This window comes from Gopherus evgoodei, chromosome 7, assembly GCF_007399415.2.
Source record: "Gopherus evgoodei ecotype Sinaloan lineage chromosome 7, rGopEvg1_v1.p, whole genome shotgun sequence".
In the NCBI taxonomy this organism is placed as follows: domain Eukaryota; kingdom Metazoa; phylum Chordata; order Testudines; family Testudinidae; genus Gopherus; species Gopherus evgoodei.
The window spans coordinates 124,318,472-124,344,682 of record NC_044328.1 but is presented as its reverse complement, the minus strand read 5'-3'; the positions used below and the strand labels follow the sequence as shown (position 1 = coordinate 124,344,682).

The 26,211-nt window shown below is 43.4% G+C and overlaps 1 protein-coding gene across 1 annotated transcript in view; it reads right to left on the bottom strand.

The window, feature by feature from the left end:
- The window catches only part of MAGI1 (membrane associated guanylate kinase, WW and PDZ domain containing 1), a 503,504-nt gene extending 480,255 nt beyond the window's left edge, over positions 1-23,249 (bottom strand). Inside the window, 1 exon segment of the mRNA XM_030568462.1 lies at positions 22,721-23,249. Within this exon segment, the coding sequence (XP_030424322.1) occupies positions 22,721-23,030 (310 nt within the window). The 5' untranslated portion in view covers positions 23,031-23,249.
- Between the last annotated feature and the right edge of the window lie 2,962 nt (positions 23,250-26,211).

The window sequence follows — 26,211 nt, the reverse complement described above, 5'->3', positions numbered from 1 at the left end:
ATTTATCATTTACTTAGTGACAGAAAAATCCTTTAGAAATGGATGTAGTTTTCTCCAAAGGCCCAAAAGTTAGAACTTAATACAACCCATCGTGCCTAGAAGATATTACCAGACATAACATATGAAAGATCATCCAGCAACAGGTTAATGACCGAGCACTTCTCTTCTGCAGAATTTGAGCTTTCACTTTTAAAACAAACCTTTCCAGTTCTTATGATTGCAAAGAAAGTCGTCTGAATGTAAATTGGTGCAGTGCTTGTCTCAGGCTAGCTAGCTGCATTCACAATAATTCTACGATCTTATTTACACTAGTGAAACAGAGCAAAATATTCCCCATTGCTGCTACTACTGGTTCAATCACACATTGGAAGCCCTAGTGTAGACAAGTTTCTGGCAATGTCCAGCACTGTCAGAGCAGATTTAAGCCAGCAGCCACGGGACAGTTCTTTGTGCTAGGCCTCCTGCCAATTCCTAATGCCAGCGAGATGTTCTTGCTCAAATTCCCTAGCATAGACAGGGCCTGAAAGCAGAGTGAAATGGACTCATTCATCTCGGACTGCTGCTCAACCAAATGATGGATGACAATTTAAAACAGATCAACAGTGGTAGCTACTCAACTACCCCAGTACTGTAGGTGGAGCTTGAATATCTCAAATTTTTAACCATCTAACTCAATGTTTGTCAAACTTGGGATGCCGCTTGTGTAGGGAAAGGCCTCTGGTGGGCCAGGCTGGTTTGTTTACCTGCCCCATCCGCAGGTCTAGCCGATCGCGGCTCCCACTGACCGCGGATCGCTGTTCTAGGCCAAACCCCAAGCTCTGGAAGGTAAATTATATGGTATCTCATCCTTCATTTAAAAAATTAAATAAATAAATAAAATAAAACCTCTCTTACCCTCTCGGTAGTGGAGAAAAGCTTGAAAACACACCATTTAAGGGTACTCTAAAGGCTTAAAAACCAAAAGGCAATTAAAAAGAACCAATATTTAAAATCTCCTGGCTTTTAAACCAGTCTCATGATTTATGAATGCTTGGGTTTGGTAATACAGACTGTTTGTAGAGTATATAAATTAGTATTTTAAAAGATGTTTTTAAACTCAAGATAAGCCAGAGCACAGATATGCTCCCAGACTTGGCATTTTCAAACCTCTCCTGGGGTTTAGCTTAATGAACTTAAGCAGACCCTAAATCTCAGTTAAATGCATAAAGCAGCATTCTACACCAGAACAATATGGCTGTGAGTTTCACATGAGCTATTCTATATCCTTGGGGAAGAGGGGTCATTAAGTCTGCCACATGCTTTTGAGTACTGTTAAAATGTGGTTCTTTCCCAGCTTCAGTGCAGGCTAAATTATGTTCTAAGAAGATTGGTGTATTGCAACTGGTTCCCTTGACGCAGTAAGATCAACTACATTGTTGTACCAATTATATTAGACCAGTAAAAACCAGCAGGATCTTATTAAAGGGGACAAGGCAAAGATGCCACATTTATTATGATAACAATTTATGACTAATAACTAATATCTTAATTCTTATACACACACACACACATATACACATTCACACACACACACACACACTCATCAGGTGTTCTGCAGCTGCTGCATAGTTACCAGTCCTGAAGATAGCTTAAGTTCATAGCTTGATTTTGTAGCTTGGGTTCGTAGCTTGTGGCAGCTAACTGGCCAGGAAAGCTGGGTACAAGGACAAGCTGGATCTCTGTTGGGCAGGCACTGATGTCCTTCCATGTTGGCAGCAGAATGTTACCCAGAGTCTCTCATCTCACCTTTCTTTTTTATAGGCTTTTAGTTTGGATTCAAAGTCTGTAGGTCTTGCTGTGTCATGCTGCCTCTGGGTTTAGAGTGATCACCCATCAATTGCAGGCGTGACTTTCAGCCTTGGACCTGGCTTTGATCTTCCTTCTGTTGTTCTGTTGTCCTTTTCTTTTTAGGGTGGATGCTTCTTACTTTGTTTAGGGCTGTTGTCTAGGTCTTCAGCCGTTGGTATTTGAACTCTCTCTCATCAGGACAGGCTGGGGCTGGAGGTTGATTCCATCATTCATACATACCTCATTCACACATCTAAACTAAAACTAATAAGATTACAGCAGGGTTTGAAAAAATGAAGGTTGGACGAAGCTTTTACAAAATGGAGTGAGTGTTTTAAAATGGGGTTTGAATTACAATATGGAACAGAAGTTACAGTATAGGCAAGTGTAGTGAATGGTGAACAGAAGTTACATTAATAAAGTGAACAATTGAAAACAATTTCATTTATCAGTCCTACAACATGACAGCCATAATGTTTTCTTTCGTGAACTCTTATTAAAACTAAAACAGGGGGGAGGCCAGTCTCATCTCTCCCTGTTAAATAAAAGCTTGTTCTGTGATCCCATAATGATGTGTTACAACCATCACAGGTAGCAGGACCAGTGAGCAAGTCAGGGTCTAGAGGCTTTAGATTCACTGTCTCCTTGAGAAGCTGAAGAAAGGAAATGCTACTCCGACAAATGAGGTGTTTACTCAAGATCTAGAGAGGCGAGATTCAAAACTGAACAAATAAAAGCCGACAACAGGGTCCCAAGAACAGACCACCATTTTGCACACACAGGTTAGAGGTTACGGTAAAATCCTGGCTCCAGTGAAATCAATGGCCAAACTCACATCAGCTACAATGGGGCCAGAATTTCAACCTAAGGATTTCTCAGATACATGTTTTAAACACTTGGAAAACCAAAAGTATCTTAGAAACTCCAAAACAGAGATCCCCAGATTAACGTGTGGTGATGCCATAACACTTCCATCTTTATTATTTTATTACCTGGGACCCACAATAGCAGTACCTAGAGATCCCAATCAAGGACCAGGGACCCAGGGGTCTTGTGCAGTCCCTGCACAAGAGAACTTAAAATGCAGGCTTATGACAAGTCATAGCAGGTGGCTAAAGAAGAGAAGGGGAAAAAAAGGCACCATAAAATTAATGAAAGGAGTGTGTTTTTGCATACCAACAGTAGTCTCAGTTCTTCGCCTGCCTAGCTGTGGTCAGGTAGCAGTACTCTATGAGATATTTCCAAAACCTTGCAGAATTCGACTGCAGGAACAGAATTTTCTATTAAGTTTGATAGGTCTGTTCAAAAACCCTATGGAAAGTTTTCATTTGCTGGTACATTTCATAAGAACTTTCAATAAAGTGGGGTGGGGGAAGCTGGGGTGCATGGGGCAGAGGGAAGATTCTGAAAGCTGAAAGATTGCTTTATAAACTTGAATCAAACACCTTACAAGAACAAGATTTTGTGCCAGTTCAGAAACAGCGCTGCAGTTAACACTGGAAAAATAAATACTGTATTCCCAGCCCGACGTAAGACACCACGATGGTTGCCACCAATACAGATGAGGTTATAACAAATGAGAGAACACCACCAAGCACAGAGATAGAATCACTCACCATGACAAGCTAGTCAAGTAGCCAACATTTTGTTATGTGTTTCGACTGCTTCCTCCAGGAACAAAGGGACTAATGTACAAGAGTTGCTATTGTCATAGTTATTGTATTGTTATGGAGCAAACAATGGTTGTGGTGTGTCATATTTCCTGATGTACTAGCACCTGTTCCGCAGTCCTCAGACGAACCCTGGATATCTGTATTTCTCTCAGCTACTCTGCTGTGATCTACATCCACTTTTTGTTCAGCAGATATAAGAGAGGCTCGTTTCACTTTAGCTTAAGCCACATTACATGTCTCCATGCAGGGTTTTGCACCAGTTAAATCTCTTTAAAACTGATTTAGTTTAAGTCAAACCAGTGACACTTTTTCCATATAAACAAAGTCTTAGCGGTTGTGACATTTTGCTCAACTATTCTGCAAACAGCAACGTTCTCATAAAAACGATACATTCCTGCACCGTGCTTAAAGCACCTCTTCCACCCAAAGAGACTCTATAAAGTATTAGCACAGAGGTAGGCAACCTATGGCACGTACGCCGAAGATTGCACGCGAACTGATTTTCAGTGGCACTCACACTGCCCAGGTCCTGGCCACTGATCCGGGAGGCTCTGCATTTTAATTTAATTTTAAATGAAGCTTCAACATTTTAAAATCTTATTTACTTTACATACATCAATAGTTTAGTTATATATTATAGACTTCTAGAAAAAGACCTTCTAAAACCATTAAAATGTATGACCGGCACACAAAACATTAAATCAGAGTGAATAAATGAAGACTCGGCACAGCACTTCTGAAAGGTTGCCAACTCCTGTATTAGCACATGCTTAATTTAAACATGAGTGATCCCGCTGAGTTCAATGGGACTAGCCTCATACTTAATGTCTTTGCAGGATCAGACTTCACGTATTCACTGCTTACTAACTTATGACATGACCAAGATGTCAACGTAATATAGCTACGATCAGAACTAGGTAAACAAGGACAGAGTTTAGGTCCTTGTAGATATATCTACTAATTTATCAGCGCATACGACAAGATCTATTAAATTCAAGAGAACAAAATAATAAAATAAAAAACTGCAGCATCCTTGAAAGACTCTTCTACCAGAATTGGAACATTTTCCCAGTAAATAGTACAAACATGCAGTGAAAAATGTTATGTTCAAAGTGACAGATCAAGCGGGAAACCTCTAACTGAGTAGGGGAGCCTGAGGATGGGGAAGAGCATAGTCCATTTAGGTCACTGCTTTATATATTTTAAGCATATTCAAGTACATTGGACAACAACATGTCCCATGGTTAAGGCACCGGACTGGGAGTCAGGACATGTGGATTCCTGGCTCTGCCACAGGCTTCTTGGCCAAGTCTCTTAACCTCTGTGTCTCATTACCCTCCCCCACCCCATCTAAAAGACAGGGATAACATCACCATCCTTCTTTCAGCCATGGTCTATTTAGATATCATAGAACCTCAGAATTATGAACACAAGAGTTATGAACTGACCAGTCAACCACACACCTCATTTGCAACCAGAAGTACACAATCAAGCAGTAGCAGAGAGACACACACAAAGTAAACAAAAGTGCATTTTTGGTGATTGTTATAACCTTAATACATATTCTTCACAACTCAGAGATAGATGTGTACTTTCTAAAAATGAAACCTACACTATACATTTTTAAACAGTGATTTATTTTGAAAACTTTTCAGATTAGTTTTACAACTGTATTAGAAAATGAATGATTGTTTGGTTATTTCATTTACCAAAGGTAATTGAAGCAGATATTTATGAAGTCATTGGGAGGTGAACTATCTCCAGTTCAACACGTTAATCATTAATATCTGTAGGATTTTCTTGTCATGCTGTATTACCAAAACCAGACAGACATTTAAATTGTTTTATTTAAGTAAAACAACGTTAAGTATTCTGAATTTTTTTCTTCAACAGCAAAACCTACAATTTTAGCTCTCAGGTCAAGGACTGACTCTTACAATTGTCTAACACCAGGGGGTCCCGATTGTGATTGGGACCTCTCGTCGCTATTGTAATACAAATTTAGCCCCTCCCCTGCCATAAAACATTCAGTATGATTTCACCCCCTCTTCATTCCCACACCACAATCCTCAAAATAATAAAATAAATAATAATCAAATCAGCTGTTACAATTCACCTTTCATCTAAGTTTGCCATTACATAAACTATATTTAACTTTATGGCCTCTAAAATTCCAGAGACTTGTGTGCATAGTGAAGTTAGTTACCTGTCAAAAGATAATGTTGATAGGTGTGCTCTCTTACCAGTAATGACTCACAAGAATCATAAAAAGATCTCACTAGCAGTTGCCAGATAGCACCAGTGAGAAAGAACGTGAAACTCGTTTTAAACACCAAGCTGCACTACGCCACATAACTCTGCTTACAACATTAGCTTCATTTAAAGCGACTGAAGTCTAATGCATGTGCAGCCTTTTAAAAGTCATGTGTTCCTCTAGATTACTTACAGGCCAAGTGTTATTAAAGCTGTTTTGCCAAGACAATCCCACATGCAAGTATAGTACTGAAATGTCTTTAAAGGACTGGGGACCACCCAAGTCTCATTATGAAGTAACATGGGTGTAAGCCAGTGGCTTTCAACCTATTTTCCATCATGGGCCGCGGCTGCATTCACACAATATATATACTACCTGTATGGCCCTGAGGATGTCACATGGGCCACAGCTGTGTGCTGATTGGGCCGTGGGTTGAGAACTACTGGTATAAACTCTTGCTTGTTCATAAGTGTTTTTGATTTCCTCACACTTTTTAAACAATGCTTCAACTTCAGGGTGGCCAACTTCTGCCATTTGATTGTGGATCTCCTGATATTTCATCTCTCAAAACCCCCAACTCTTGGGAGTCATGTCGACCTCTCACCCTTCCTTCCAAAAGTTTCTAGCACCCATTGCTGCAGAGAAAGTTTGAGCCTTTGAATAAAAAGAACTCAGTTTATTATTTTTATAATCTCCTGGAGAAGGTTAGGGGGAGGGGTCAAACTCATGATTTCGGAATACTTGGGATAGGCACTGCAACATTTTCTTCTACTCCTGGATTCTACGTATGGGCCATACTTTGGCGGGGCTGTGGTTGCCCTGCATTACCATCACCAAGGGAGCTCTAGCATAGACAAGACTCCCGTGAGCATCGGGATTCTTAAAATCATGTCTTGTAACCCTGCTCAGAGAAGTTCTGTGCCTCTCACACACACATACATACTTACAGAAACCAAAGAAAGAGGGAGAACATTACTAGGACTTAACATTCCAGCTCTGTATCTGTTATGGAAAGATTACACAGTGTCACAGGAGGTTCAGAAAGCTCATCTTTTATATCCGTGCCGATAATCCCTACATTAGGCGAGAAGACAATACCTTTTCTACATACAATTAAAAAAAGAAGTATATGATCATTACCCACAGAAGGAGAAGGGAAAAAAAGTTCAGGCTTTTAGAGAGTTTAGTGAATAATATAGCACTTGAGGGTGTTGGGGAGAAGCAGGAAAAATCGCTAATCAGTAGATTTGGATGTACTGTTATTATACAACTTTGATGTCTTTCTACAGAAATCAAATTTGTAGTCCTAGCAAGCTTTGTTAGACTCAACCTGACATGGAAAAAATAAAAGAACTAATCTTAATTTTAAAAGTAAAACAATTAGCCATTCCCACGCTGAATGTGTAGCTTTTAATCTGTCGAACCCTAAGAATTACACTGCTGTCCTGCTGCAAAGAATTAGTGCAAATTAACAAGGTATTTCATATTAGTCACTTCAGTGTTCAAGCTGAACACGAAAATATATATGCTGCTTTTTCTCGACTAGAGATTTTATATTTGACCGATATCCCCAGATCTCAAAAAAAAAAAAAAAAAAAAGAGTTCTTTGGGAAAGGAAAAGGGTGGAGGAAAACAAAAATGATGAACTCACACATTTTGGATTATGTAGCGGACTGATAAACTTGTAACAGAGCTGTCACACAAGTAGCATTCTCCCAACCCAAAGAGGAATTCTCAACAGCAACACATTACCCAACGGAGCTTCTGCTGGGGCTGACAACAGCTCCAAATATGGACAAGCCATATATTTATCTAACACAGCTACTGACATGCTATTTTACAGTGGCATAGTGCTGAAAATCCCGCTGGCTGCATATACAGTCTCCAGAAGGGAGAGCTGCGGACATTCCATGCTCCATCTTCCTATGCGTCTCTGCTACTGCAAAGCCATCCTTTTCAATTACATTTGGGTAAGAGTCAATTTCCACTATAAAGTGTGCCCTGCTGCGAAACAGCACTTCAGCTTTCACAACCCCAATCCTGCTCCCTCTAAAGTCAATGGCAGAACGCCCACTGATTTCAGCACGCACACACCAATCTTGCTCCACCGCACAATAACTCTTCTAGCCAAATCCTAACTGCATGTGTGGATAAGTAGGAGAGCTCATTCTGTAACAGCTTATACAGCTAGTTTCATTTTATGCACAGAATAAAGCAGGATATTCATAGCAAAATAATCAGATTTATAGCTGATCTATAGAAATACACACACGCACTCATTTAGCATGCCTGCTTTGAGCAATGAGCCCAGTTCACCTGGATCGTTAGGGTTCAGAGGGACTGTCTTAGTCATTATTAATTAGAATTGTGTCCTTGTTTCCCATAGAACCAGAAATGAGACTCTCCAGCAACCTCTTTCCACCTTCACAAAGCATCTTGTCCTTGCACTGTGGCTGCCTCCTCTGATTCCATATCCATATCAGACACAGTTCCTGGTCCCAACATTAGCAGCACGAAGGTTAGTAAGTGCGTCAGGGATTTCAGGTGTCTGGAAGATGATCCCTCACCTCCACTCCAATGTTTCTAGGAAACTTACTCCACTATCTGCCACTCAGTCATACATCCTTCGGGCAGCTAGCCATCCCTTTCCTAGCACCGAGCTCTCAGTTAATTGTTCCTCTCCAGTTATGAACTGCTACAATGTCCTTCACCACCCTCCAAAACCATCCCAAGTTCCCCGACCCCATCAAGGACAAAATTTCCCCCAAGGAAAGTTACACATATTCTCTTGTGTCCGCTCACTCTTCTCTCCTCAAGCCCTGCTACTCACAATCATCTCAAGAAGGGTCTCACTGGGGAGAGCATTCTGAAATCTGAGCACTCAGCTCTCTCACTTAGTTGGGGGTATACTTACACACAAAAGTTTAGATGTTAGTTATTTTACATACTTGTAAATTTGCACCAGTGACCATTTAATGCAAGCAACTCTACTAACACAGAAGCAGAAGTTGAAAAGCAATGTTATTTAAAGTACATGTCAATATTTGTTTGGGAGATGGGGTGGGGTTGGAAGGGGAAGAAAGGGATTTATTTTAATAAATGTTTTCTTTTCATAAATGTCTAAGTTAAATATCCAGAGAGATGATTTTTAAGTCACTTGCATGAAGGAAATAAAGAAATTTCAAAAAAGTGATAGTAAAATGCTAAGATGAAGATTCCAAAATTGTAAAACAATAATCCAAAACACTGCAAGTTTGTCAAGTGTTAGCAAACCATGGAAAACTGATAATTTCTTCCTATACATTGCAACTCTATGTGCCTCTGTTCTGCTGTTTGTTCTGACTAAATCCAGGTTTTAAATAAAAGGGTGGGCCTAAATGTGTGTGTCAAAGTGTATGAAGACTGTACATTTAGCATGATCTTCAGATCCTACAGTGAGCTGCACTCCTGGGTTTAATGGACTAGCCTCCATCATCACGTCTAACAACGTCTTTAACTCTGGATTTTTTTTTTTTTTTAAGTTGTGATACAAGCCACCTCAAATATAAAACTAGGAACTGTTTTGAGTCAAATGCCAAGTCTGTGAAAACGTAGCCAAAAACACTAGGATCTGCAGGAAAAACTGATTTAGTTTCTTCAAAACACCATCCTAATAAATGCAACTTTCAAAGACTGGTGGTTAAGAATATTTATATTATTGCTAACACAAAACAGAAGAAAGAAGTCGTTTCAGAGTAAAAGCTGACAAAGGTAGAGTCAGGAACTAGCACAGAGAATGTTGCTGATATTCCAGCTTCCAGTGGCCAAAAAATTCAGGAAGCCATTTGAAGTGTCAGTGCATAGAGGATAGATGGTGTCTCTGACCTTTACAGACTGAACGCTGGATCTTGCTGAAGATATCCCAGCTGCCCTGAGCCATGCAATTCCCAGAAGTCTGTGAAGGATGTTACCACCTAGCCTGTCCATAAAGGGAAAACCATACCAGCTCAGTGGCAGACAGCTACCACAGTCATTTGGAAGTGGAGAATTCATGCCCATCCCCCCCAACCTTCCACCATTTTCAGGTCACGTATCTTCCCCTCCTTGTCATAGGCTGCCAATCAAGTAGGTGCCACGGCACAGCTTGGATCGTCTTCCTTCACTTGTGGCCATGGGTTAATGAGGTGCAGACAAACTCTGTGTGTTGGTATTTAGAAACAGCACTGCTTGCCTCCACTAGATCACTGCAGGGGAACCACAATACTCCAGACACCAAGCGCTGCAAAGATGTTGTTTGAATAGCAAGAAAGTCACTAAGCCTAGAGAAGCACCTAATGACCTTCCCCAAAAGAAAAAATTAACAGCTAGTCCAGGTTCTCTGTTCCTGGGAAGGGACAGTCCAACCCAGCACGCAACAGCTGAAAGAGGTGGCAGAGGATTTCCTCCACATACCAAGAACTAGTCACCAAGACTGAAGAGCCGAGCAGTATTTCTATGCTTCAACAGCCGCAGAAACTCCTCACATCCTGGGTGTAATTAATACATTTCTCCAAGAGGAGGTAGTTAAGTCGATGGAAGAACAGCCACCCCTACAGTGGAGGGTAGGTCAACTTAACTACATGGCACAGGACATGACATTTTTCACAGCCCTGATTGACGTAGGTAGATAAATAAGTTTTAGTTGTAGATCAGGCCTGAAACAAAGTGAAAGCCAAGCCATCAAGGTAGGGGAATGTTTGAGGGGGAAAGAAAAAGGGATGATGATTGCTTAAAATTATTTTTCTGGTCTCACACATTCAGTGATGCCCTAAAAGCTATTGTTGTACAACTGATGCTACCAGTGGCAGGCCAAAGGGCACATGCAACATCTTTACATGACACACTGGTGTCAATCTAGTCCAGTATCCATGGTGCAGGTGGTCTCTCAACACTCAGCTTCTGGGTGGTGACAGAAGACATAATTAAAGAAACAATAGGCATGAACTCGGAGCAAATCGCAGTATATCCCTACCCAGAGACAGCATGTGCAAGGCTAAAAGGAACCCACTTCTCCACACATGTATTGGAGTATACACTTTCTAAGCATTGGTCATTCAAGCTACAGCACTCTAGGTAAAGCAAACTTTTCCTCCATTTCTTCATTTTGCTTCTGCAAATTCATGGCACTCGCTCACACAAGCCAGATTTCCCCACGTTTTCAATCAAGAGACCCGAACCATTTAGCTGTGACTATGAGAACTGAGCATTTCCTTTAACATATGCGTCTCAAATGTAGGAGCTTCCAGCAAACCAGAGGAAGCATAAAACCACCTCTTAACTCATTCCTTAAGATATAAGCAAACACACCCTCCATCTGGAAGAAAGAAGAGAATTAACTTATTTGAAAAGAACTATTTTAAAATCTTGACTTCTTCACTGATTTACAGACTGAGGGTATGGCTACATTTGGAATTTCAAAGCGCTGCCACGGCAGCGCTTTGAAGTGTGAGTGTAGTCAGAGAGGCAGCGCTGGGAGAGAGCTCTCCCAGCGCTGCATGTAAACCACATCCCTTACGGATGTAGCGTGCAGCGCTGGGAGCTGCCCTGATTACACTGACGCTTTACAGCGCTGTATCTTGCAACGCTCAGGGGGGTGTTTTTTCACACCCCAGTTGCAGTGCTGTAAAGTGTGAGTGTAGCCAAGGCCTTAGACTAGGCTGTGGGGCATGTTCATTCCACCCCCTCACCCACTCTGATACATGGCTGAGTCTCAGAAGACAAGTGGCTGAATGCAGATTTCATGCAAGTTAGAATACAGCTCTTCTGTTCAGCACTATTCTATCGCACCGATGCAAACGTTGGCTTTATTTAGGCCAGGTGCACTTTTAGCCTGAATGAGACCCTCTGAGCGACAATTTTATTTCCTTTACATCTGCGTTCAATATTTTTAACTGAATTAAGGCTGCAGACATGTATCCAGAACTTGTAAGTTTTAGAAAATAAAAAAACGAAAAGACAGGAAATTCAATGTTAAAATTGTGTCGTGTCAGGAAAAAACAGTGAAATGCAGCATGATGGTGCACAGGTCACATACCCTAAGCAAGCTGAACTCCACCTTTCAATCCCCACCACCTTCTGTATAAGGCCAACATGTCAAGATTGGGAAGATAAATTACCACATTGCAGCTAGTAGTTGACATGTTAACCATGGAAATTAGTTAGGGAAGTGGATTGGACGGAGGAACTTGTGGATTTAAATGCAGAGGAGGCCTGGAATTACTTTAAGTCGCAGCTGCGGAAATTGTCGGAAGCCTGCATCCCAAGAAAGGGGAAAAAAACCATGGGCAGGAGTTGTAGGCCAAGCTGGATGAGCAAGCAACTCAGAGAGGGGATTAGGAGAAAGCAGAAATCTTACAGGGAGTGGAAGAAAGGCGGGATTAGCAAGGGAAGCTACCTTGGTGAGGTCAGAACATGTAGGGATAGAGTGAGGAAGGCTAAAAGCCGCATTGAACTGGACCTTGCAAAGGGAATCAAAACCAATAGTAAAAGGTTCTACAGCCACATAAATAAGAAGAAAACAAAGAAAGAAGAAGTGGGGCCGCTATACACTGAGGATGGAATGGAGGTTAAGAATAACCTAGGCATGGCCCAATATCTAAATAAGTACTTTGCCTCAGTTTTTAATAAGACTAGTGAGGAGTTTAGCGATGATGGAGGGATGATAAACAGGAATGTGGATATGGAGGTGGATATTACCGCAACTGAGGTAGAGGCCAAACTTGAACAGCTTAATGGGACAAAATCGGAGGGCCCGGACAATCTCCATCCGAGGATATTAAAGGAACTGGCGCGTGAAATTGCGAGCCCGTTAGCGAGAATTTTTAAGCAATCGATAAACTCGGGGGTTGTGCCGTACGACTGGAGAATTGCTAACGTAGTTCCTATTTTTAAGAAAGGGAATAAAAGTGATCCGGGTAATTACAGGCCTGTTAGCTTGACATCTGTAGTATGTAAAGTCTTGGAAAAAATTTTAAGGGAGAAAGTAGTTAAGGACATAGAGGTCAATGGTAATTGGGACAAATTGCAACATGGATTTACTAAAGGTAGATCGTGCCAAACCAATCTGATCTCCTTCTTTGAGAAGGTGACGGATTACTGAGATAAAGGAAATGCAGTAGATCTAATTTACCTCGATTTCAGTAAGGCATTTGACACGGTTCCACATGGGGAACTGTTAGTTAAATTGGAAAAGATGGAGATGAATATCAAAGTTGTAAGGTGGATAAGGAACTGGTTAAAGGGGAGACTCCAGCGGGTCGTATTGAAGGGTGAACTGTCAGGCTGGAAGGAGGTTACTAGTGGAGTCCCTCAAGGATCGGTTTTGGGACCGATCTTATTTAACCTTTTTATTACTGACCTTGGCACAAAGAGTGGGAATGTGCTAATAAAGTTTGCGGATGACACAAAGCTGGGGGGTATTGCTAACACGGAGAAGGACAGGGATACTATTCAGAAAGATCTGGACCACCTTGTAAACTGGAGTATTAGTAATAGGATGAAATACAATAGTGAAAAGTGCAAGGTCATGCACTTAGGGATTAATAATAAGAATTTTGGATATACGTTGGGGGCGCATCAGTTGGAAGCGACGGAGGAGGAGAAGGACCTTGGGGTATTGGTTGATAGCAGGATGACTATGAGCCGCCAATGTGATATGGCTGTTCTAAAATCGCATTTGCTTTTTTAGGATGCATCAGGCGAGGTATTTCCAGCAACCATAAGGAGGTGTTAGTACCGTTATATAAGGCGCTGGTGAGACCCCATCTGGAATATTGTGTGCAGTTCTGGTGTCCCATGTTCAAGAAGGATGAATTCAAACTGGAACAGGTTCAGAGACGGAGTACTAGGATGATCCGAGGAATGGAAAACCTGCCTTATGAAAGGAGACTCAAAGAGCTTGGCTTGTTTAGCCTGGCCAAAAGAAGGCTGCGGGGGGATATGCTTGCTCTATATAAATATATCAGGGGGGTTAACGTTAGGGAGGGAGAGGAATTATTTAAGTTTAGTACTAATGTAGGCACGAGGACGAATGGGTACAAACTGGATATTAGGAGGTTTAGACTTGAAATTAGACGAAGGTTTCTAACCATTAGAGGAGTGAAGTTCTGGAACAGCCTTCCGAGGGAAGTAGTGGGGGCAAAAGACTTATCAAGCTTTGTCTTAAAGCCAGATAAGTATATGGAGGGGATGTTATGATAGGATAGTTTAATTTGGGCAATTGATCTTGGATTATCACCAGATAAGTCTGCTCAATGGTCTGCGGGGAGATGTTGGATGGGATGGGAACTGAGTTACTGCAGAGAATTCCTTCTTGGGTGCTGGCTGGTGAGTCTTGCCCACATGCTCAGGGTTTAGCTGATCGCCATATTTGGGGTCAGGAAGGAATTTTCCTCCAGGGCGGATTGGCAGGGGCCCTGGAGGTTTTTCGCCTTCCCCTGCAGCGCGGAGCACGGGTCGCTTGCTGGTGGATTCTCTGCAGCTTGAGGTCTTCAAACCAATTTTGAGGATTTCAATAACTCGGTCCTGGGTTAGGGGTTGTTATAAAAGAGGACGGGTAGGGTTCTGTGGCCTGCCTTGTGCAGGAGGTCAGACTAGATGATCATATTGGTCCCTTCTGACCTATGAGACACCTTAGCTCTGCAGCAGCTCCAGGTGACATTCTGGCTTGGAAGGTCTAACCTGGCCATTCTTAGGGTTCGCACCTTCTAGCCAGGAAAAAATGGAGTAAGCTCTGCCCATGGCCGTGTCTGAGCCCCTATCACGACATGCATCGCAACTGTCAAACCACATCCATTCTGTCCGAGCTGGGGTCTTCTGTTATTAGATCAGTCTTAATGAATATACTGGATTTATGGCTTATTATTAGGCCTGCAGCAGTGTCAACTGGCCACTTCACTTTGAATGATCTCCTACAACACTGTGCTAACTACTTATGCTAAACAATCTGTCCCACATTGCATTTAGCTGTGACACCAGAGTACCTTTCCCAGCCCTAAAGAAGAGCAGCGTAAGCTCAAAAATTTCCCTTTCCCCAACAGAATTTGGGTCCAATAAGAGACATTACTTCACGCAACTAGTCCCTCTATCATTAGGTCTCTTACAGTAATGCACAGGGGACAAGAATCCAGCCCCACCATGCTATAGGCACTGAGCAAACAGCATGAAACAATCCCTGCCCCAAAGAGCTGACAATCATTCTAAAGAGACAAGCAGACAGGGCAGCGGGAACATACAAGCAGAATAATCAGTGCAATGATGGCAAGTGTCACATAATTTAAATTGTTTCACCGGGGTCACATTAAAAGGCGATTAGCTAGATGAAGAGACAAACAAAGGGACAACGAGCGTTGGAGAGAGGAGGAAAGGGGTGGGAAGGACTGCAGCATACAGCCAATCTACACAAGGGCGAGAAGTGAGAACTACAGAAAGGAGGACAGCAGTAGTGTTCTTTGGTCCCTGCTTAAAATTGCATTCTCTAACTGCTCCTGTCTCTGTGGAAGGCAGCTTGGCCAAGATGCAGGGGCAGATGATTGTACCTAACCATAATATTTACACAAGATGGCACTGTCTTCCTGTGACACAGGTAAATATTAACCCTGTTTCACAGCTGGAAAAGCAGTCACAGAGAGTTTAAAGGGACTTGAATGGGAGTCTAGTATAGGGCTGTGAAAAACAAGGCTGTAACCCTTTCTCTGGCACTGATTCACCGTGTAGCATCGGACACCAGATAAACTCTAATCCTTAAATTTTCCCACCTGTGGAATGGAGTTACTACAAGCCGAACTCTCAAGGAGTTCGTGAGCTTAATTCCTGTAAAACACTATGTGATCCCTGGGGAAAGAAAGCAACCCTAAGGGCACTGCAGCATTATTAAGGCTACACAGGCTATGTCCACACTTGCAATTAGACACTCCCAACTGGCCTGGCCTGCTGACTCAGTTTCACCACAGCTCAGGCTAAGGGGCTGTTTAATGGCAGTGTAGATGTTTGAGCTTGGGTAGCTCCAGCCCAAGCATATACACTGTGATTAAGCAGCCCTTTAGCTCAAGCCAGCTGCAAGTGTCTAACTGCAGTGCAGGTCTAGCCTCAGTGTTACAGAGTTGGAAGGAGGTCCTGATTCCAGTGTTCTGCTCAGCCCAGCATCTACACTGCCCAAGGAGCCCTCCCCTCTCCAGCACAGGCTTTCAGGCCTCTGCACTTCTCTAGTAAATTCCATAGGGCTTCTGACAGAGCATGTTCATAGAATATCAAGGTTGGAAGGGACCTCAGGAGGTCATCTAGTCCAATCCCCTGCTCAATGCAGGACCAAATTCCCAGACAGATTTACTCCAGTTCCCTAAATGGCCCCCTCAAGGATTGAACTTACAACCCTGGGTGTAGCAGGCCAATGCTCAAACCACTGAGCTATCCCCCCTCCCCCCGTTGTCCTTGGCCAGCAAACAACCTAACAAGTTTGCTGGGCTGAAGGCTAACAAACAGTTTGTGAAACCTGCTGGAAATTGAAGCAGGCCCCAAATGGTACCAAGACTGCAAGTAACCACCAACCTATGCTTTCCCAAGCTAATCCCACGCACGAGATCTATTCACAGCCTCTATCATAAAATAAGTTTGGACTTTGTAAACCAAGATTTTGGAGATATATAGTCTTCCACTCAAAAAAGAAGGAAGTGTTTTTCAAAGTTTGTTATGAGTGCCACATCTTGGAATGGCTTGGCAAACACACCTTAAATTTGGCCAAAGTTATCCTTCAGCAGAAGTGCTCCAGATTTGATACATGTGACCCAAGGACCATTTTTTGAGGAACTGGGTGGAGAAGTGTGTATGGATGTGATCAAAACAGGTCTGAGAATGGAAGACCGGTTGCAACTTCAAGTGTGACAAGATTAGCAACCCAATCACACATATCCCTATATTTTATTTCTTTAGCAATAAGACACTCACGTTTTGGCCATCAAACTTGCTGAATGTAGTCCTTAAAGTTATTGAAGAGTTATACAGCAGGTGCATTTCATGTTGCACATTTAGCCAACTATGGCAAAAGTGCTTCCGGTCTGAGTGGCTAAAGTAAAAATTCAGCCTAAAAAACCCACTAGAACTTAATATCTTATAATCGCAATAATTTTGAAACATTGCTTGCAATTAAGCTGTAATTGTGGTTTAAATGTACTGCAATACAACGGCCCATAAAGAGAGAGCCTAGAGTCTCATCACATAATGGGCTGAAAGATTCAACTTACTGTGAAAAACATAATACAATTTTATGACATTAAAGGCTCATATTAACTCTTTAAAATGTTAATAATGGCAGGGCTGTTAAATTAAGACTGTGACTGAATAACTCTGGGATGCTAACCCACTCTTTATAGGACGACAACATAAAAGTATGTGCCTGGATGCATAGCTAATCATTTTGCCACAAGCAGGTCCATTTTCACATTCTAAATCCTAACAAATGCTTACAGCGTGTAAGCTTGATCGTGATAAAAAAACCTGATCTTCACTACAGTGATACTTTAATACACAAAACAGTCTACATTTCACGTGTGTGCTAAGAGCAATAATATTTTAGATGCGCAGAATTTCTGATCAACTCATGGACAGGGACTGCATCTTCACTGATTTTATGCTTGGATAGCAGCTAGCGCATTGTGAGTGCTATTGCAGTATAAATGGTGAATGTAATCTCGAAGTCCAAAATAGATGCCGAACTCAAAAATGCCAGTATGAAATTTTTGATCAGTACAAATTTATGTTGTTCTCCGTACTTCAGATTCCAGTACTTAAACTTTAAGGATGTGGGTCAAACTGGAAATGTCCAGGGAATTGTGAACATGTTTTTGTTTGACATTTTGTTAAGTGCTGAAACAACAAGACAAAAAGAAAAAACCCCAAACCTTTATCAGAATCAAAGAGAGATCATGTGATATAACAAGGAAGTAAATTCTTACTAGCGGCAACAGTTTTATAAACTCATTTTCATTTACCTAAAAACAGGCAGACGAGAGTCCAAAATAAACATGGGATGCAAATATTTTTACATTTTACAGAATTATGCATCAGTGCCAGCCATGGGTTCTGTAACCTACCTATCAAATGTTTAATGTTACCTATTAACCAACCTGACACCCTGCTTTCCCAGAGTATGTAAAACCACTCTACACACAAATTCATAGAGGCATCAATTTTTTTATATTTGTTGATGTTTTACACAAAAAATAATTGGAAGATACCACATCCTTCACAGGCCCCTTTTAGGGAAATGATGTCAGAACATACGCTCATGCAAACAATCTTTAAATGGGCTATTCTATTCACATAAACAGATTCCAACACTTCATGGCTTGTTAGTTGTAATTAATGCCAGCGCTCCATAGAAATTTACTGTCAACTCACCATGTTTTAGAATTTCTCTCAGGGTCAAGGTAAAGTTTTAAAAGAAACAAACATACATGACAGTAGATGATAAACCATAGTCACTACTATTTGGGAATGAATGTCTGCCCTTGTTTACCTTACACTTGGCTTTAAAAAAAAAAATTCCCCTCTCCCTCCCTACTGACTTCCGAGTAACCCAAAAACATTACTCATGTAAACTGATCCTCATGTACCATAACTTCAGCCGGTAGTCGTTAAGAAAAAAATTAAAACCAATTTCTTGTAAAAAGTGCACAGAGAACTTAGTTTTCTTCAACAACCTTTTCGTTTACAGTGACAAGGAGGACTTGAACAACTTGACATATGCCATCTAATCAAAGAGTTTAAAAAAAAAATCTGACATCTTGAAATATCCCCCAATTTCTGTATTTCCAGAGAAAAGAAGAAAAAACATCCTATTTTAAATGAAAGGCACACAACTAATCGGTTATGGAGAAGTTGTTAACTTGTCCATTGTCAAGAACAAATGCTAAACCCCTGTTTTTTGTTGTGCCAGGCTCTCTCAATCAGGATATGTAAACAGCAACAAGAGAGAGAAATTAAAAACCATAACACCATTCTGTCAAGTATTGTCTATTTATCCAATGGATAAAATTGCAAGTCTATTGCAGGAAGCTACAATATTAAGCATGGACAGTGGAAATCAAGATATTATGCTAATGCAAGTCTTATATTACCAAATATGTGATATTAAAATGAATGGGAGAAGGAGAGACAAGGTGGGTGAGCTAATATCTTTTATCAGATCAACTTCTGTTGGTGACAGACAAGCTTTCAAGCTTACACAGAGCTCTTCTTCAGGAGAAGTAGCATCAGTTTTGCACTCTTTACTTAGATCAAACTAAGTGGTCCATACGACTATATTTATTAATTCAAAGTAGAGTTGATCATCAGTTTGTTTGAAACTGAAACAGGAAGGGAACGTGGTCAATTTTAAAAACAACGCTACACTTCAGACTTCAGAAAATATTTTCTATTGTTTTGATTCTTCACTGTTACCTTTACTGGCCTAACTCTGACAGCACTGAAAGGTACTCAGTCAAGTTCCAGGAGCCCTTTTTCTCCCAAAGCAAGAGATTATAAAATTATGCTTTTAAAAAGTAATACAAAAAAGCACCTATGGGATAAAGTTGTTCACTTATTCCATATTAAAAGGACAAGGGAAATTAAAAACACACATAAATCCCATATGAACAGTTACTTCTATTACCTCATAAAAAATTACTCCAATTAGCTGTATTCTTATATGACCCCCAAATCACCATAGTATCCAAGTGCCCATTCAAACTGAATACTCAGTACAGAAAAGGAAGAGAGTTAAAGAAAGGAGTTTGCATTTTGAATTGTTACCCTATAAAGCTTGGCTTTAAGAAGAAGAGAGAGAGTGTGTTTAACCTACAAAACCTTCATTTCACAGTTGTTTTTTGTTTGTGTGTTTGTTTTAACTGCAAGATCACATCAGTTATTTTCTCTGCTCAAGCCTGCAGAGATGACTGACTTATTTATAGTAAACTTCCTGTTTTTCCAGCCTTGTAAATGTCATACAAAGCAGACAAGCCAATAAAGTATGTAAGTTTCCAGGTTAAGTTTGTCACAAAACTTCAGCATCAGTTAGGCAGGCACCAGGGACTGAGGAGAAGGAGGGGAAATAGAATCAGACAGTTAAAATATGTTTACACTCATTCACTTAACACTGTACTTTGTAGCATGTTTTAGTAACATGCAACTCTTGCTGAATATGATCACTTAAAAATTACATTAAAAGAGAAACTGCTACTGGAAACCGACATAGAAATCATGCATTTTAAATAAAAATCTAATTCTTCCAAGTCTATCCGTAAAGGTTGGTAATCATCCATTTCACCATATACAGTATATACCAAACCAATGAAATTTTATTTCCATCAATAACAGAAGTGTACAGAAAGGCAAGGAAAGAAAAATGCTGCTTGAGAACTTACTGGAGTTTGATGTAGGGATATTTACTTTGTATATTTTGACATGTGATATCGATAATTTGTGTTTTAATTATTATAAAGCTTTAACTTTTTGCATCTTCGTGTCAACAGTCATTAACTACTGTCTGATTCCTCTCTTCCCCACTGCGTGACACTCCCCCATATTTTCCTGCAACTGCAAAAGTTTAAATAAATAAAATAAATAAATTTTGGTAAAAAATAAATGCTTAAAACCCATAATTCTACACAACTGTGAAAATCTTGAATTATTATTGTGATTGTCAAAACAAATAGTTCTTATGTAAACAATCCTTAAAACCCCATTTCTTTATGTTTATTTACTCTATGCATTTCACTCAGCCAGGAAAATGAAAATCAATTTTACTTTGTTCATAGTAAATTTCACTTCCAGGTTTTCAGGGCTGCAGTCTTTGTGCTGCAAATACAGCAGGAGAAAGACGACAATTGCTCCCACTACAATTAAAAAAAAAAAAAAGAAGAAGAAGAAGGAGGGGGAGAGGGGAACATTTCTATTGATTTTAGGTTTTATAAATTATCTTACTCTGATACTTCTTTATGTAACATGTGGGGATGTTTAGAACAGACATTCCATTTTCAAAAGGAAGCAGAGGTTTATTACGGTGACAACTCAAGACTACACATTACATAACGCAGCACATGGAACAGAATACTATTCTTCCTATAATTTCCTTTGACAATGGAAGTTTGAATAATGTCCATAGAACAAGTGCATGGAATTCCAAACTAGCTTTTAGTAGGGTGAGCAGACAGAAGTTTAGAGGAGAGCTCTGCTTATTTACAAAAAGGGCATCAACCAAACAAAGACAAGATTAATTTTCTTTTTGGGTCAAGTAAATAGGTTGTTGCCTACACATCAACTACACAAAACATCGCTGCATTTGCCAAACACAGCAAATCCCTCTGCTTGGGGATGTGTACATGTTTGTGCAGTAATAAAACTTTCCCCTAAAGAATCTACTGAATTATCCTACCAGAACTTCCCTTCCTGTCTCCATTGATAGATGACCCTGGTGTGCTAGGCCACCCTGCAAACCTACAGGTGTTCCAATATAATCCTGTTTATTTCAAAATCCTGGGTATTCAAATAACCTTAACAGCTGCTGCAACAGAAACAGTTTCCTGGCACTAAATTCAGGTCCCACACTGGAAACTACAAACCTATTATCTCGGCCTGCTGTGCTAACCTGTTAAAGGTGAAGTGGGCTTTTCACATGGGAAGACTCTTGCTTCTGTCTTCCATAGCCTCATTTGAGAGCGCTCTCATACAACCCCTTCACCTCCCTTCCGCAGGGCTCAAAGTGATGCAGAAATGACCTACTGCTAAGAGTGAAAGCAAGGCTAAAATAACCATTCCAAGTTACAGCTTTTCCCTTCCCCATGCACACTCCCTGCCAACCCTTTGACAAGCTAAGGAAGGCAACTGGCAATCACATGCTTATACTTTTTAACAAGACTCTAGTCATAATCCAGCAGTGCAACCAAATGCTACACGTCTATGGGATGCACCCCTGCTGCAGGAGTAAATCTTCCAGGAAATTCCTCCAGGTCCAGTGAAATGAAATATTTGTTTTGTTCACTAACAGAATTAGCGAACAGATCCAAGCATTTCACTCCACAACTGCTGAGCCTCCACAACTGCCTGTAGCTAGGGGGTTCGGGGCACTTAAAAGAAGGTCCTAAGGGAATTGCTCATTGCGCTTAAGGCAGGCCAGACTTGAAGGTAGTAAACCTTAAAGATTTATTTCCCTGTGAAAACAGGGCTCTGATTGCACAGGGGAACCTAAATGATGTCCAGTTACAGTCTTTCCATCGAAGGGAGAAAGGTGTTTCAGAGGTCATGTCGTGACCCTTGATGACAGATAGAAAATGAACCATTTGTATTGCCTTTAACCACACCAATAAGCTGCCCCTGCCTGGCGTTTTCCATTTGATCTCTGTGATCAAACACTGCCCCAAGAAGGAGAAGGGGGGGGGCTGTTCACCTTTGTTGCATGTTCTGATGCAGGAAGGGGGGGGCACAACTCTGGTGCAAACATTTCCTCCCCGCCGAAGTCAATGTTTTGCCACTCAGCGAGACCGGCAGAGCTAGAGTCCCAGCGTTTGCCACTGGCCCCACCTGGCCTCCATGGCAGGACCGCGTTAATCCGGGGGGTGAGGCTCTGCCCTTTAGGAGCGCTCGCAAAGTCGGAGAGAACCAACGCTTCCCCGGCTGCGTGAAGCCGTGTCCCGGTCCGCCCTCGCAGCCAGCCTCGCCTCCGGTCCGGTCCGGTCCGCAGCCCGGGCACTGCGCGCCAGGAGCCGGCCGGGAGAGAGGCCGCTCAGCCGGCAGGTGGGAAGCTTCGCCGGCCCAGAAGTTAGGTCCCGCTTGGAAAAACTTGACACCCGCTAGCAAGCCGGCGCCCAGCCCGCCCGGGGCAGGGAGGAGGAGAGGCCGGGGCAGTCCAGCGGCACAGCCAGAGCAATGACAGCGGAGCCCCCGAGTGCCCCCCGGCTCCCTCTGGCCGCCCCCTTACCTTGTCTCACGGCTTTGACCGAGATGGGCTCCGTGCAGCTCCGGATCACTTCCAGCACGTCGTAGCGGGGCAAGCCGGACACGCGGACCCCCTGCACCTCCAGCAGCAGCTCCCCGGGGCTGAGTCCCCCTTCTTCGCCCCCGGCCAGCACCGGCGGGCCGCCCTCCTCCGCCGCCCCCAGGTAGGGGAACTGCCCGTGCTCCGCGCCCCCGAGCAGGGGCAGCCCCGGCTGGCCGCCGGCCGCCCGCCGGGCCGAGCACTGGTGCACCCGGCTGCTCCAGTGGTTCTTCTTCTGGATCACTTTGGACATGGCGCCGCCGGTCCCCCCCAGCCCAGACAACCCAGCGGATGCAAAACAGGTGGCCCGGCGAGGCGAGCCTGGCTTGGCGCACAACTTCCCCGGCCGCTCAAGCCATCCTCCGCCCAACTTCGCCCCGGCTCCTCCCGCCTGGCTCCGGGTCGGGTCCGCTCCGCCCGACCGGGCTGCTCCCGTCCCCGGGCTGCGCGGAGCCCGCTCGGCAGGAAGCGGCCGCGGCCCCTTTAAGCCGCTACAAAGACGCCGCTTGTTTGGTTACATTTCAGCCCGTCCCGTTCCAGCCGGGAGCCCGGGGAGCCGCCCGCGCAGGCGCCCTGCGCACGCTTCCCCCCTCCCCCCCGGCCCGGGAGCGACCCGGCTCGCTGAGCGCGCGCTTGCCCGCTAGGCTGGTGCGGGAGCGCGGGCGGGGGAACTGGTTGGGGTGCAAAGGGGGGAAGGGAAGGAGGAGCTGGGTTGGAGAATGGGGTGCAGGGGAGCAGTGTAGCGGGGTGGAGGGGAGGGAGCTGGGTTAGGGCAGCGGGGGGAGGGAGATGGGTTGGGGAGTGGGGTGCAGGGGAACACAGTTGCAGGGTGGAGGGTGGGAGAGGATTAGGGAGCTAGATTTGGGGAGCAGAGGGAATAGGGGAGCAAAGGGGAAGGAACTGGGGTGCAGGGGAAGAGGAGGAGCACGGGGCAAGGAGCTGCCCTGAAGGATGGGGAAGGTGGGGAGCTGAGATGGTGGGGAGGGAGCCAAGATGGGGTACAAGGAGGAGAGGGGGTGAGTTGGGATGTGGAAGGAGCTGGGTTCGAAGTAGAGGAGCAGAGGCAAGAAACAGCAATGGGGGGTGGAGGATGGGGTTGAGCTAGGATGGGGGAGCACAAAATGAGGAAGAAGCACGGGGAAAGGAGGATGGGGATGGGGAGAAAAGGCTGCCCGGTACTTGTTCAGGGGTGAGGTGGAGGAAGGGAAAACATCCTGTCCACGTTGCTGGTGCCTGGACAGAGACGCTGGGGAACAAATTACTGTTGCAAGAAGATGGGGGGAGGGAGCTAGAGAGAGATGCTGCTTGTGTGTTGCATGGAAAGGGGAAGAGGAAAGATGTCCGAGAAATGCAAGTGTGAAGCCCCCAATTGAGGGTGGAGGAGAGGGGCACGGCTGCCAAGTGTGGCTCCGTGGGTGACATTCCTTGCGGGTGCAAACAAGCCAGCATTTCCCCCCAAGTAGCTCTCCCTTCCCCCCCCCTCCCCCCGACAGTGTGATTTGCAGCAATTCTCAAACATCATTGCATCACGACCCGCTTTGGACAACAAAAACTACTACATGTCCCCAGAAGCAGGGACCAATGGCTGAGCACCACCACCCTGTGGGCGGGGGAGGGTTTCAAAGCCGAAGCCCTCAGGCTTTGCCTTCAGCCCTAGGCTGCAAGGCTTGGGCTTCAGCTTTGGCCCTGGGCCCCAGCAAGTCTAACACCAGCCCCAGCGACCCCGCTAAAATGGGGTCATGACCCACCTTGAGGTCCCGACCCACAGTTTGAGAACCTCTGGATTATAGCATTCATGTTAATGTTACTTCCCAGTGCAACAAGAGTCTAGGGGGTTGAGTGGGAACTGAGAAGTGGGAGGGAGCCTGGGGGGTTGCTATGGGGAGAGGAGCTAGTGGCGAGAACTTGACAGGAGGTGGTTCAGCTGATCCATGGGTGGTTAAGACGAGCTCCTAGAGCAGCCTCCTCTATTCTTCATCTTCATTAGCCTCCCTTCTTCTGGCCCTGTCTCTTATCTTTTCCCCATGCTATTCACCAATCAACTCATACCAGCTCTGCCCCTGCGTGTCCTCCCTTTCTTGGGCATTGAGGCAGCTGGCCACATCTACCTTCCCCTCCTGACTGCTCCATGCAAACTTGGCTCCAGCCAGGGGATCAGCAAGAGTGGAAGAAGAGACAGCTTGGCTATCTGCTGTCCCAAGAGTACATGGCAGCCAGGGGGAGAAACTGTGAGCAAATCCCTGCTGGGTGCACGACAATATTTTTGGCAATGTCCATCTTTTTCACAGCTGGTCCAAGTCTTTCCCTTTTTGAATTGCTCAAACTGCAACTAGTTCATAGTTTCCTTCATTAGTTACAATAAGTGGAGCTGGTAACCAGGTTGCCTAACTCTTTCCATTATAAGACCCTGCTTTCAGTTGCTTATAACTTTTCCAAACTTTAACTGTTCTAGCTGAAGTCTTCCAGGCTGGGTGTGTTCCTCTGGCTGATTTATTGATTTATTTTAGTTCCAGCAGAAACAACTCAGCCCTTTCACAGAATGAGTTTAGGGAAAAATTTAAAATGTTTTGACTGAAGCTATAACATGTCCATGCTACAGAGCTGAAATGTGGTAGGGTTCTTGCCCTGGTTTCACCATTGTGCCTTTTACTGCCCTAGAGAAAACCCGCCAAAATTTGGCTAAGTTGATGACCTCTGAAAATCACAGTTCACGCATGTGAAGTAGAGGTTTGTTGGAGGCTGGCACTAAATGAGGCTGGGGTCCTATAGAAAAAATACAATGTAATCATGTAATTAAAGACTGTTTCATGAGGCACACACACAGAGGGACAAATTAAGGTTGCGCAGGCATCCTTAATTCTGGCATTTCTGACTTTACAACCTTAATAATGTTCTTTTGACATAGGTTTTTCAATGTACTTTATTGTTTGAGAGATTACGACAAATGACTTCTTGAACCAATTCCTTAAGAAAAGCCTGCATCCTGCTCTTCCACAGAAAGGCATTGACAATCCCACACCAACATCTCCCTACTAGATTTTTACCACTAAGAAGGACATGGGCCTAATGCTTTGCATGGGCCAAAGTTCTGCAAGCATCTCCAGAATGCCATTAACTGACCCAAGCTGAAACTTGAGCAGAAAAAAAAAATGGCAGTTGTCCTTTCCCAGACGACCTCTGCTCTCCCTGAAGCTGAAAGCCTATCTGAATTCAGACAGATGTAGTGAGTGAGAAGATATATTTTATCAGACCAACTTCTGTTGGGTGAGAGAGACAAGCTTTTGAGCTACACCAACTCTTCCCCAGCAATCCATGCAGTCTTACCCATGACTGAAGCCGGAACAGCAAGAAATGCTCAATTTGGTTCCTGCAGCACCCACAGCATTGCTACTGATCGGGATTCTGGGGTTGAAACAAATAAGCCCTTCTTTGCT